This window comes from Simochromis diagramma, unplaced genomic scaffold (genome assembly GCF_900408965.1).
Source record: "Simochromis diagramma unplaced genomic scaffold, fSimDia1.1 OVJJ01000501.1, whole genome shotgun sequence".
Lineage (NCBI taxonomy): Eukaryota > Metazoa > Chordata > Actinopteri > Cichliformes > Cichlidae > Simochromis > Simochromis diagramma.
Genome location: NW_024387320.1, coordinates 3,249,515 through 3,262,374, shown reverse-complemented (window position 1 = coordinate 3,262,374; position 12,860 = coordinate 3,249,515). Strand labels below are relative to the sequence as shown.

The 12,860-nt window shown below is 42.8% G+C and overlaps 1 protein-coding gene across 6 annotated transcripts in view; it reads right to left on the bottom strand.

Annotated features, from left to right (window-relative positions):
* nxpe3 (neurexophilin and PC-esterase domain family, member 3) overlaps positions 1–12,860 on the bottom strand; it is a 16,738-nt gene extending 3,878 nt beyond the window's left edge. The window contains exons 1-5 of one of the 6 annotated variants that reach the window (XM_040005362.1): positions 12,576–12,683; positions 2,943–3,102; positions 935–1,707; positions 381–448; positions 72–293 (exon numbers count right to left, since the gene is read on the bottom strand). In XM_040005362.1, coding sequence (XP_039861296.1) covers positions 72–293; positions 381–448; positions 935–1,707; positions 2,943–3,035 — 1,156 coding nt within the window. In that variant the 5' untranslated portion in view covers positions 3,036–3,102; positions 12,576–12,683. Of the gene's footprint in view, positions 1–71; positions 294–380; positions 449–934; positions 1,708–2,942; positions 3,846–5,905; positions 6,340–10,718; positions 11,186–12,575 lie in introns of those variants that run through there. The other 5 variants (XM_040005358.1, XM_040005361.1, XM_040005360.1 and 2 more) reach the window with 5 other exon arrangements.

Below are 12,860 nucleotides of genomic sequence, written 5' to 3'. Positions count from 1 at the left end.
TGGAATAAATGAAAGTTACAGTGGGTAGTGTAAGTGTCTATAAAATGAAATAAAAGGACAAAACCGCTCACCTGGTACAAAACCAATGAGATACTCGAACCACTGTCTCACAGTAGAGTCTCCGTACATGTTGATCACCTTGTTCTTCAAACACTGTACAGCTGCTGATGATTTGTTGAACTGACGCATTGTAAATCCATCTAATGGCCTCCAGGAGTCCATGTAGTAATATCCAGATGTTTCTAGCTGAATATGTTCTGGTTTAGCTGTGCTGTTTTCTTCCTCCACTTTATCTGAGAGGAAGTAAAGAATGCTGAAGACAAAATTCATTTTTAGATCACAGCAGGTGCTACAAATGTTCCTCTCCCACAGTACCGTACCTTTCTGTGGCAGCACGTTGATTTTATCAGGTCCTGAAGCGTGTATGTAAACTTTGAGATTTACACCACTAGGACAGATGGAAAAAAATGAATGTTAAAAAATAATGTCACATTTCCTACTAATATCTTGGTCGAGTTGCTAAGGCATAAACTCATCTTTAAAAGTCAGATAACAACTGAGTGCTGTTTTAGCTATTTTCGTATAGATAGATATACCAGAGAACTATTATCAGATCACCAGTGACAAATCTGCTGCAAGATTTTAGCTGCTAATGATGTCACCAGGGGGGAGGTAATGGTGCGCATTTCCACAATATTAAGGCCTTATTTTTAAACAGCTGGCACTAATGTGTTGCCCATCTTACACACAATGTGTGCAGGATGGGAAGAAAATAATCTATACTGCAGATGGTTTTATTTTAATGGTTTCTGACTGCAGACACTCATTGTTTGTGGGTTTTTTATGAATTAAGAAAAATAGGAAATCTCACCACACTTATCCTTTAACAGTAGATACAGTAAATCAGCATCCAAATCCTACAAAGCATACAAACCTTTTGAATAACAGCGCTTCCTTGTTGGTGATGAGGTTTTTCAAGTAGCCTCCCTTGGCATGGTTGATTCTGGTGTCACAGCTGAGCACCTTGGGCTTGTAGCAGTACCAGGGCTCGCCTGTGTGAAGGTCTGTGTAGTTGCAAAGAGGCTGATGGTTGGTAGGCAAGCACAGGTTGCACACAGTAGTTTCTGACAAAAGGCCTAAACGGAACACGCTCTTAAAAAACACCCGATCGGCCCGTTCCTCCCTGAGTCGTCGCAGCACAGCGACGGCCTCGCTGGAGTGCACCAACATGACTTCAACCTGTGCAGAGCCCACCCACAGGAGTGGGAACAGAGCAGAATAAAATCCATTCTTGTGGTCAACCACCTGCCCAACCACGGCCGCTCCAAGCTCCGGAGAGTGCAGCCTGGCCAGAAGGAAATCCCCGCCGTAGCGTTTAGGACGACCCTGGAAGTCGTGCATCTGGATGAGGGCCTCTAGCTGATCGCCCACGTGCCACTCCCTTCCTTCTTTAGTGGGAAGTATTGCGAACAGGCTGTGGACAGGGTCGCTCGTCTGCCTCAGGGCGGTTGGTCCAGAGTGAGGCGGAGGGCTGGGCCAGCTGATGAGTTCCAACAGGTACCGCTCCTCAAGTTCATCCTCAGGGGAGGGTTTCTGGCCCACATGGGTACAGTAGGTGTGGTTGTGATAGAAAGGAGACACACTGAGGGATGAATGGATCCTGCTCTGCAGTTGGTAGAAAGATGAAATCGCTTGGCAGTTCCAGTTCTGAAAAGAAGAAGGGTAACTGAATGAATTTTAGAGGATACCACACTATGGGTTGTAGAATATTGCAGGAATAATTCAAGAGGAACTGCACAGATGCAAAGATAAAGATCACTGGTTAGAAGAAGTCCTACTCAGCCTGTGAAAACAGTTTGATGCGGACAGGACTGAGAATAACAGAGCTGAAGGTTGCTCATAGGCAAATAATTTCCACATACTCAATATTACATTTTGGGAAACGTAAGATCGGGTATGATTGGAGCTCTTTACGACCCTTACAAAGGACTAAAATACAAAATATCTTAACTTTTGCTGCCATTAAATTGACTTGCCAACTTCTAATAACCATGCTTCAATCCTCTTAATCCATGAACCAAGCAGCAACATGAAAAATTAAGCCATTAGTGCCAAAAATCTAAGTTTCTCTATCCCCACAGACCCCCAGAGCAAAATGACCAACAAGTGAAAGTTGCAATTGCATTGATGTGTTTTGTTTGTTTGTTTGTTTTTTATGTTCACACATATGGATTTTGTTAAAGCTTAAAGATTTGACCCCTACTAATTAAAGTCCACACATTTGACTGCTCAGCTGAGTTTGTACTACTGGTTCCCCCTTCTGGCAAAAGACAAGGCCTGCTGTATGTTGCAGCTTGTCCACGAATTCCAATGAGAAGTGTGTGAATTTCCGGTATTTTATTACTCTTGGCACAAATTAGCAGGAATGTGTGTCTGTGCAATCCAGCTGTGGTTTATGTATGCAGCTTGCTAAACTTAGCTGATAACAGATCATTCAGGGTGACCTGAATGCTTCTTATAAGGGATTATATGCAAACTTTTAAGAGTGCAGCTCTGTTTCCTTCAGTAACTCAGGAAGGTCCCTTGTGGTTCAAAAAAGATCACAGAAACAAAAAGTGACAGGCCACAGAGTTGCAAAGCAGGGTCAAAGCGTGCTGACCCAGATAAAAGTCACCAGAGCACTGCAGACTCAAGCACAAAAATTGTGCCCCACAACCATTATGGTATTATGGCAGCTCCTTAATGCATACCCGATCCACTATTTTTGTCCATATACTCCGTTTTAGGAGTTCCCGACTGATTTCTGCAATAATATAAAAATAATGAAAAATTTGCCTGCTATGTGAATAAATCAAAAATCTTTTGAGACTTTTCATAACTGTCAAAAATGAAAAGAAAAAGCATGAGTTAAAGCTCACGGGTAGTTTCACTTCTCTCCTCACCTCTACTGTGTGGATGTTCCGCAGCAGGAAGATGATGCCAGACAGTGTGAGGAAGAGGAAAATCGGGGTATATTTGGACAGATTATGGCACATGGTGACCCTCTTCTAAATCCCATGATCACACTCTGCTGTCACCAGGACGACATAATGTCATTCCAACCTGCTGTCAACGAGAAGGACATTTTATATATATGTGTGTGTGTGTGACAGATGTTCTGTTCTTCATTATGCAGTTAACCATCTTCTCTGTGTGTCATACAGAAGTAAATAAAAATATAAGAATTCCTTTTTCAAAACAGCATGAAAAAAGCATTTGTCCCCTTCCTGATTTCTTTTTTTGTGGCATATTTGTCACACTTACATGTTTTAGATCAGAAAAAAAAGTAATATTAGACAAAAATATCAGTCCTGCGACTGACTGGTGCACAGGATGTGTCCTGCCCTATGACATCTGGGATATCCTCCAGTCCTCCTTGACCCTGATAAGGATAAGCTGAAGAGAAAGGATGCATGGATGGACAAAGATACCTCGAATAAATGCAAAATGCACAAAAGTATTAAGGGACAAAAGCTATTCAAACCTACCTGGCCCTATGTAATATTGTAATAACTGGCAGTGAGTCTTTCACTGTGGAGGAATTTTGGTCCACTCTTGTTAAACTTTAGTTTTAGGGTTGAACTGAAGGCTCGACATTCACTTTCAGGATGTTCTGGTAGAGAGCAAAATTAAATCTGTGAAGGCATGTCATCCAGATCCAGAAGAAACAAAGCAACCCCAGACCATCACACAACTAGCATTAGCATGTTTGACTGCTGGCAGTGTTGGGGAGTAACGGAATACATGTACCGGCGTTACGTATTTCAAAATATGAGTAACTGTATTCCGTTACAGTTACCGTTTAAAGAGGTGGTATTCAGAATACGGTTACTTTGTTAAAATAAAGGGATTACACAGCGTTCTTTTCCTGTTTCATCTGTTAGGCTATGCCCACTCTATTTTTGGTAACTCCACGCCGGTGGAAACCCAAACAAAACACGCATCACGAGGCTCTTTGTCTCAATCTCGCGGCCCATGTCACCTCTGCTCGCGGCTCGCATGATGACGTGAAGAAATATTTTTAAAAAATGTTGTTCAAAAGATTATTTAATATGACGGCAATAGGCAGAGCGTTACAGGCATAGCCCTAAAGAATGTGGCCTTATGCAGCCCAGTTGTAAGTGAGCTATTAATAAGACTCGACTGTACACTGTGTTCGTGTTTTACTCCGAAACAATAAGTTCTTCTGTTGAAGCAGCCTTTCAACGCCTCTCCCTGTCTCTCGCTAGCAAAGCTGACCCACACAAAAAGTAAAGCTATTTTACGACTCCGACACGAATTACGTATTAGCCAGGGGTCCCTTTACCACAGTTCGGAGCCGCGGAACAGTTTTCTTTACAAGATCGCTGCAAAAAGTGCAGCCTTACCTAATGTCCATCCTACTGTTATTTATCTAGTTGGTATTGGCGAGTAACCTTCAGTAATAGTAATAAATCACAGAGCAAAAACACATTCATGTAGTTGCAAAAAGTTTGATAATATGTTAAGTAATCCAAAGTATTCAGAATACGTTACTCAATGAGAGTACATTACAAAATACATTTTGGGGCATGTATTCTGTAATCTGTAGTGGAATACATTTTAAAAGTAACCTTCCTAACACTGACTGCTGGTATGATGTTCTTTTTATGAAATGCTATAGTTTTTCACTGTGGTTTCCCCGAGTCCCAAAGCCTTAGAAGTGGTTTTGTAACCCTTTTCATAATTATGCAAATTCTCATGACCATTGATCAACCACTGACCAAAACCCACTGATCAAAGACCACTGACCAATGGGGAATGGCTGCAATCACAGCATTGTAAGATGGCGAAAGATGCAACACTGTAACACTGTAACAAAGTCAAACCAGGATGCATGTGTGGGAATAAAGAAAAATATTTTACTGCTACATATAGCTTTCATCATTATCATTGCATTAAAACGTTCATGAAAGCTACTGGCATTACATTAAAACTTCTATTACAGGTGCAGCTATAACCATTTTATACACACATTGCAGATGTGCTCATGAAGAGTTGATGCTCAGTCTATTTAAGGGTTTTAAGCTAAGTTTGGCGCGATGTCGCGACGATCCATGGTGTAAGTGACTTGGAGCAACAGAAGGTTAAAAAGGCATACATGCTCACAAACACAAATGATTTAAAGATAGGCCTGGAATTCATTTAGCTTCTAACTGCATTTGAGTTTGCCTAGTAACAGGTGACAGAAGAAGAGTCAAGAAGAGTGCAAGCCCACAGGAACCATCTGGAGGGTGAAACAAATTGCCATGTATGGAAGAATGTGATAGAAAAAGGAACTTCTCTGTCTATAATCCAGTTTTGAGATCCCTTCCCAGACGCGTTAACGCCCACTCACATCCTGGGCTATCTGATCTCAGGAATTCGCATGATAAGGTGGGGCCAGGTTTCACAATGAACTCACCCGAAACTCTGGCTGATTGGGACTGTGACAAAGTGGCTAGAACGGAATTAATTTGCCATTTGTCACTTGCATATATTGTTATTTTGTGTTCTGTTATTTTACAGTCAGCCATAATGCTTTAATTTAGACATTGCTGGTGTAACTTCTCTTAACACACAATATCCCGGGTTTTGTTTGTGGTAGCAGTAGTTACATCCTTTACATCCATGCATGTGTTTTAAAGCAAACACTACTAACCATCAGATCATCTGAATTGTATTTTGCACAACTCTGTTGCTTGTGAAGCTCGCACACAAGAATTTCACTCACATGTGCTGTACCAATGTACCTGCACATGTGATGTGACAATAAAAGTGATTTGATTTGATTTGATTTGATTTTCTTCTGTTTACAGGCACATGTCTGGTAAATTATGTTTCTTTATGTTGCTTTGGTTATACTTACCATGGTGTCCATGTTGTGCATTCAGGTCCTATATGTGAGACAGGTGTATGGGAAGGGCCGCCCACTACTTCCTGTTTATATAAGGTCATGAGGTCAATGATTGCATCACTGGGTGTAACCAAATGGAGGGTTTTTCATTTTGTATAGTATTGTTTGTTTTCTTTAAAGTAGCCTTTTGAGTTATATTGTATGCAGTGTTTTACTTTACAAACTATTTAGTTGAGTAAATGCGTTTGTCAGTTTCATGCATGACTTTATTCCTGTTCTTTGTTTAGAATTGTATTATTTGGTTTGACCTATTTGTTTCGATGGTAGGGACTAACGAAGTCAGGTGTGGGCAAAGTCTTGTATCCGATTGTTCAGTCTGACGTCACTAGCCGTGTCTGGGTCTAAAATCCGCTGCAGGTCCATATATCAAACGATCACTATGGCATTACTGAGAGTTGAAAAACTGTCTAAAGTCTTTCATCTTTAATAAAATGATCAGCGTTCTGCTCTACCAGGTGTAACAATTGAGTTTAACATCCAGGCATCCATGAAAACGGAATTTATGACATTTAACGGAGTTAGAAGTTAGCAGGAAGTTAGCTCGCTAGCTTCTATCTAAATACAATATAGCATATCCTGACTGCGGGGTTTTGGAAACAAATTCAAACGTACAGCTCTGCTATCACTTCCAGCATAAATGAAGACAGAAAACTAAACAGCAGTGACGTTTGTAAGGTTACTGAAGTTGGGCTAGCTGGTATATAATGATGTGCTACGTGACCGCTAGCGACACAGCTATGTTAGCATAATATAAACAAGCTAACTTTTTTTCCACTCAATAAAAGTTAACGTGAGTGTTCTCGGTAGTCAGGAACAAATGTAATCGCATGGCAGGATGCTGTAAAAGGACCAAACTTCAGCCAGGAGAACAACTGAGATAATCCATCCACAATACGAGGTTAGTCATTTATATACTGCTGCATGGGCTGGGCTGTAGTTACATCATAAGGTTTTAAAAACTGAGCTTAAATAAATGATTAGTGGTAATAAAAGCCGAGGGAGGTCAACAGGGATCACTGACTGTTTTAGGAGCTTTTTGAGATCAAATAGAAGAAAATACATAACATTAAACGCAGACTACTTTAGACCCGGAAGTAGGATTCGTCGCGTCATCACTGAACAACCAGTGGGATTTTTGCATACCTGATTGATTGTTTTATGGTAAAAGGGAGATGCCAGCAATAAAATATGCTTAAAAAGAACTTCGATCGTCTGCTAATGCTATTTACTTATCACCTTCCTTGCTGCTTAAGTTATGCTACATCACAGGGACCCACACCCAGTTTCACACCTTGGCTCAGGCGATTAGAGGATCATCAGGGGGTCCTTTTGTCCCTCTGTGGGGGGAAACTCCCACTAGGTTTATATCTGGGACTCTCCACCATTTGACCTTAGAACTGAAGAAGCTTCTCGGATGAAAGGTGAAACGTCTTCAAGTAACTTAAAGAAGTCCAGACGCTTTTCTTTGCAAGCTCCTTTGACTACGATGACCTGGATGACTGAGAACCTTCACAGACAACTTCTCTGTCTGTTTTTAGCTTTTTAATTGACCATTTACTGTAACTGATGCATGTCATATTCTTGTTAACGCATGAAGGGGCAGAACCCTGATGAATTAAAAGCAGTCTGAAGTGTATTTTTGGGTGAAGATCTATGCTGATGTGTTGCAGTGTACATCTTCCCACGTGTGTGTTCAATAAAATCAATGTTTGACTGCACTCTTCTGGGCCAGTGTTGGTTTGTTCTTATACTCAATATTTAGAATTTGGGACACATGCTTAATGCATGCTCAATCATCCAGGTAAGTAAATCCCTCAAAGTTGATTCTGTTCATCTGAATGTAGCTTTTTGTAACCCTAACCCCTAACCCCCCTAACCCTAACCATCCGAATGTAGCTTTTTTCAACGTGTTTACGGAAGCGGTTGTGGGATTCATCGGGAAACTAGCGGATGATACCGTGGAGACAAAGACTATCACAACGTTTCCCAACCAGAAGCCATGGGTGGATAAAACCATCCGCGACGCTCTGAGATCCCGCACCGCTGCCTACAACACGGGACTCACGACGGGGGACATGGACCCGTACAAAGCCGCGTCATATAACGTGCGGAGGGCGGTGAAAGAGGCGAAGCAGCGCTACGGGAGGAAACTAGAGTCACAACTCCAACAGAGTGACTCTAGGAGCCTGTGACGGGGACTAAGGACAATAACGGACTATAAAGCACCAACAACCGGTATGACGAACGTGGCCGTGACTCTGGCAGACGAGCTGAACACTTTCTATGCTCGCTTCGAGGCTGCAGCTAAGGACTCCAACAATGCTAGTGCTAACGGCTGCAGACAGGAAGATACTGCCAGCACCGGAAACGTGCTCGTCATCTCCGAGCATGAAGTAAGGAGAGCCTTCAAGAGAGTGAACACCAGGAAAGCAGCAGGACCAGACGGCATCCCAGGTCGTATCCTCAGAGACTGCGCATACCAGCTAGCTCCTGTGTTCACTGAGATATTCAACATCTCTTTATCTCAGTCGGTGATCCCCACATGCTTCAAAGAGTCCATCATTGTTCCTGTCCCGAAGAAACCCCACCCTGCTTCTCTCAATGACTACCGCCCTGTAGCCCTCACCTCAGTAGTGATGAAGTGCTTTGAACGCCTGGTCAGAGACTTCATCATTTCTTCACTACCAGACACACTGGACCCACTACAGTTCGCTTACCGTCCAAATCGTTCCACAGACGATGCCATCTCTCATCTCCTCCACACATCACTCACTCACTTGGACACTAGAAGGGGGAATTATGTTAAAATGCTCTTCATAGACTACAGCTCTGCATTTAACACCATAATTCCCTCCACACTCACCACCAAGCTGGAGCATCTGGGACTCAGCTCATCTATGTGTCAGTGGATCTCCAACTTCCTAACTGGCAGACCACAGGCAGTAAGGATGGGCGGACATGTCTCAGCCTCCACCACTCTCAGCACTGGAGCCCCCCAGGGGTGTGTTCTGAGCCCCCTGCTGTACTCTTTGTACACATATGACTGTGTGGCCACTACCAGCTCCACCACCATCATCAAGTTTGCTGACGACACCGTCGTGGTGGGCCTGATCTCTGATAACAACGAGACGGCCTACCTGAAGGAGATTAGGAATCTGGAGAACTGGTGCCAGAGGAACAACCTCCTTCTAAACGTCAGTAAGACAAAGGAGCTGATAGTGGACTTCAGCACTAAGCAGGAGAGGAACTACCAGACCCCTGTCATCAACGAGTGCCCCGTGGAGAGAGTGGACAGCTTCAAATACCTCGGAGTTCACATCACGCAGGACCTGTCATGGTCCTGTCACATCAACACCGTGGTGAAAAAGGCCCGTCAGCGTCTCTACCACCTCAGACGCTTGAGAGACTTCTAACTGCCCTCCAAGGTGCTCAGGAACTTTTACTCGTGCACCATAGAGAGCATCCTGACGGGAAACATCTTAACCTGGTTCGGGAACAGCACCATGCAGGACAGACGAGCTCTACAGAGGGTTGTGCGATCAGCTGAGCGCACCATCCGCTCCGAGCTCCCTGACCTGCACTCAATCTACAGCAGGCGGTGCTGGACCAAGGCCAGGAAGATCGTGAAGGACCTCAGCCATCCCAACAACAGACTGTTCTCTCTGTTGAGGTCAGGAAAGCGATTCCGCTCCCTGAAGACCAACACAGAGAGACTGAGGAGGAGCTTCTTCCCGCAGGCGATACGGTCTCTCAATCACACCACCACACAGTACTGACCCACACATATATTTCTTACACACACACTGGACATTCTGGACATTGTTTTCACTTCATCACTTAAATCACTTTAAGCATATTTGCACTGCACAAGACATAATGTGGATTGCACAACACTGGTCACTATATTCTTCATTTCCAGTTAATACTTGTACAGCTGCTGTTATTGTGTATATCTTTATTTATATTTCTTCATACATTCTTATATAGTTCTATATTGCGTATTGTGTATTTTGTTGTACAGTTATTTTATTTTCAACTTTAATTTATATATTTTATCTTATTCTCCCAGTTAAATTTACCCTTCATTCTAATTTGTGTTGTACAGTTATTTCATTTTTAACCTTAATTTATATTTTATTCCTTCCTAGTTAAATTTACCCTTTTTAATTTTTCATATTTATTTCCTATCTTATTCATAGCCTTTTCCTTTTTTGTTTTCTTTAGGTCACGAGCAGTTGTCCAAGCATTTCACTACATATCGTACTGTGTATGACTGTGTACGTGACAAATAAAATTTGAATTTGATTTGATTTGATTTGATTTTTCAGTGGGATAAACATTTCGTCACTCATCCAAGTGACTTCTTCAGTCTCAGCTGACTGGAGGTTTCCCCAATCTTATAAACAGTACATTTGCACAATGACTGAAACTAGCAACACTGAAGGAATAATGGGCTGGGAGGTCAGTTCCTTTATCATTAATATGCAAATTCCCATGACCATTGATCAACAACCACTGATCAATGGTCATGAGTACTATTCACAGGGGGTTCGGGAATGACTGCAATCACAGCATTGTAAGAGGGTGAAATTAAACCAGGAAATCAAACCGACAAAGTGTATCAAGAAACCAGCAACTCTAGAAAGGAAGCCCTTATAAAAGAGACCTTTAGAGTCTATCAAAACTAGAAACACAACCAAAATACTACAGTAAAACTAAAGCTCATTATATTATAAAATAGAAAATACAAGACCACAAAAATAACAACAAAGAAAACCACGAAGTAGAAACTTCAACATCCAGTTAGCAGCAATCAGAATTTGGCGTAATAATATGGCTGCCATGGCAGAAGTGAGGCCAACTGACAGCCAATTGAAAAGCTTCACGCAAAACTTTAAGACTTTTCATCCAATATCTGTGTGTGTGTGTGTGTGTGTGTGTGTGTGTGTGTGTGTGTGTGTGTGTGTGTGTGTGTGTGTCTTACGCACGTATCTGAATATGTACACATGGCTAAAGTAGAGCTTTTTCCAAATGGCCTGCTTTTGTTATTCTTTAACATAAACATAGATTTTAAAAAATGGATGCTAATCTGTTGACAGAACAATAGCTGTGAATTAGTCCACATCAAGGTTATTGCTCTTTTTAACCTAAAAAAAAATACACAACCCACATTTCTGCTGAACAGGTGGGCAGGTGCTTCTCCAACAGCATCACCATCAACACAGGAGCACCTCAGGGATGTGTCCTCTCGCCACTGCTCTACTCCCTCTACACTTCAGACTGTGTGGCCACCCATGGCTCCAACACCATTGTGAAGTTTGCTGACGACACAGTGGTGTTGGGTGCCATCTCCAACAACGATGAGGCGGCCTACATGGATGAAGTGAAGAATCTGGCATCGTGGTGCCAGGACAACCACCTCCAGCTGAACGTCGGCAAGACCAAGGAGCTGGTGGTGGACTTCAGAAGGGGTCAGCACAGAGACTACAAGCCCATTATCATCAATGGAGCTCCAGTGGAGAGGGTGCAGTCCTTCAAGTATCTTGGTGTCCACATCTCCTCAGACCTGACATGGGCTGCCCACATTAAGGTCCAGACCAAAAAGGCTAGGCAGCGTCTGTATCACCTACGACAACTGAGGAAGTTCAGGGTCTCTCCAAAGATCCTCAGGATTTTCTATACAGGCGCTGTGGAGAGCATCCTCACACAGAACATGACATCGTGGTTTGGGAACAGCTGTGTTAAGGACCAAAAAGCTCTCCAGAGAGTGATCCGTACAACAGAACGCTGCTGCAGGATTGCTCTCCCCCCGCTTCAGGACACCTACACCAGGAGATGCCGGACTAGAGCAGCGCAGATACTGAAGGACCCGTCCCATCCTGGCAACAAACTGTTCCAACTTCTGCAATCTGGTAGAAGGTTCCGCATCTTCCGGGCAAGGACAGAGAGACTCAAGAGGAGCTTCTATCCCCAAGCCATCCGGGCCCTAAACACACACACCCGCCCTTTCACATCATCCATAATTGACTGAGACAGGACTCTCTTCCAGACACTAAACCAAGGCACAATGTACATTTCAATTCCTTTAACTTTAAATATGTTTATATGGTCTATCCTGTAAAATAGTCAGATGTCTATTCATATTAATGTACAGAATTCACCTGCTTGCTGCTACTACTGCACATTCACCCAATGTGTGTATATATATATATATATATATATATATATATAAAAATGTTCTCTACACCCCCCCCCCCAATTTTTTTGCACATGTCGAGGAGCGTGTCAGGCTACATTTCACTGTGTGTTATACTTGTATAACTATGCATGTGACAAATAAAGAACCTTGAACCTTTCTGCGCTGACATGAGCACTTCTAGCAGATAAGGCGTACTGTCTCTCTGCAGTAATAGTCGGTGATAATGATTAGCGGCTCTTGTTCTGGGTTAGGATGAAGCTCATCTCCATCTTGTAAGAGATGGAAATTTCTGTTTATATTATTCCTATTATTCAGCAGCTTTTGTCACACGAACCGCTGCGACGACGCCAACAAAGACACCGCAGATTTCCGCATATTCAGAACATCATCTTTTGTTTGCTCATTTGTGCGCGCCGTACTTACACGTTGTAGAGCCACACCATGTCCGATCCCTGAAGCAGGATGAGGAGGATGGTAGCAGAAGAGCAATGTGGGCTTTAAGATCAGGCGATTTCCACTGGTCATCGCTCACGAGAGGGGATGCGCTTTCTGGCGTAACCCCACAGAGAACCAGGCTGGAATCGAACAGGTCACCTTACGCTTGGCAAAATAAATAAATAAATAAATAAATAAATAAAATCAATTAACCAGCACACCATCATGATGAGGGTGGGAAAAAAGAAATTGCAGTGGATTGGGTGACTGAGT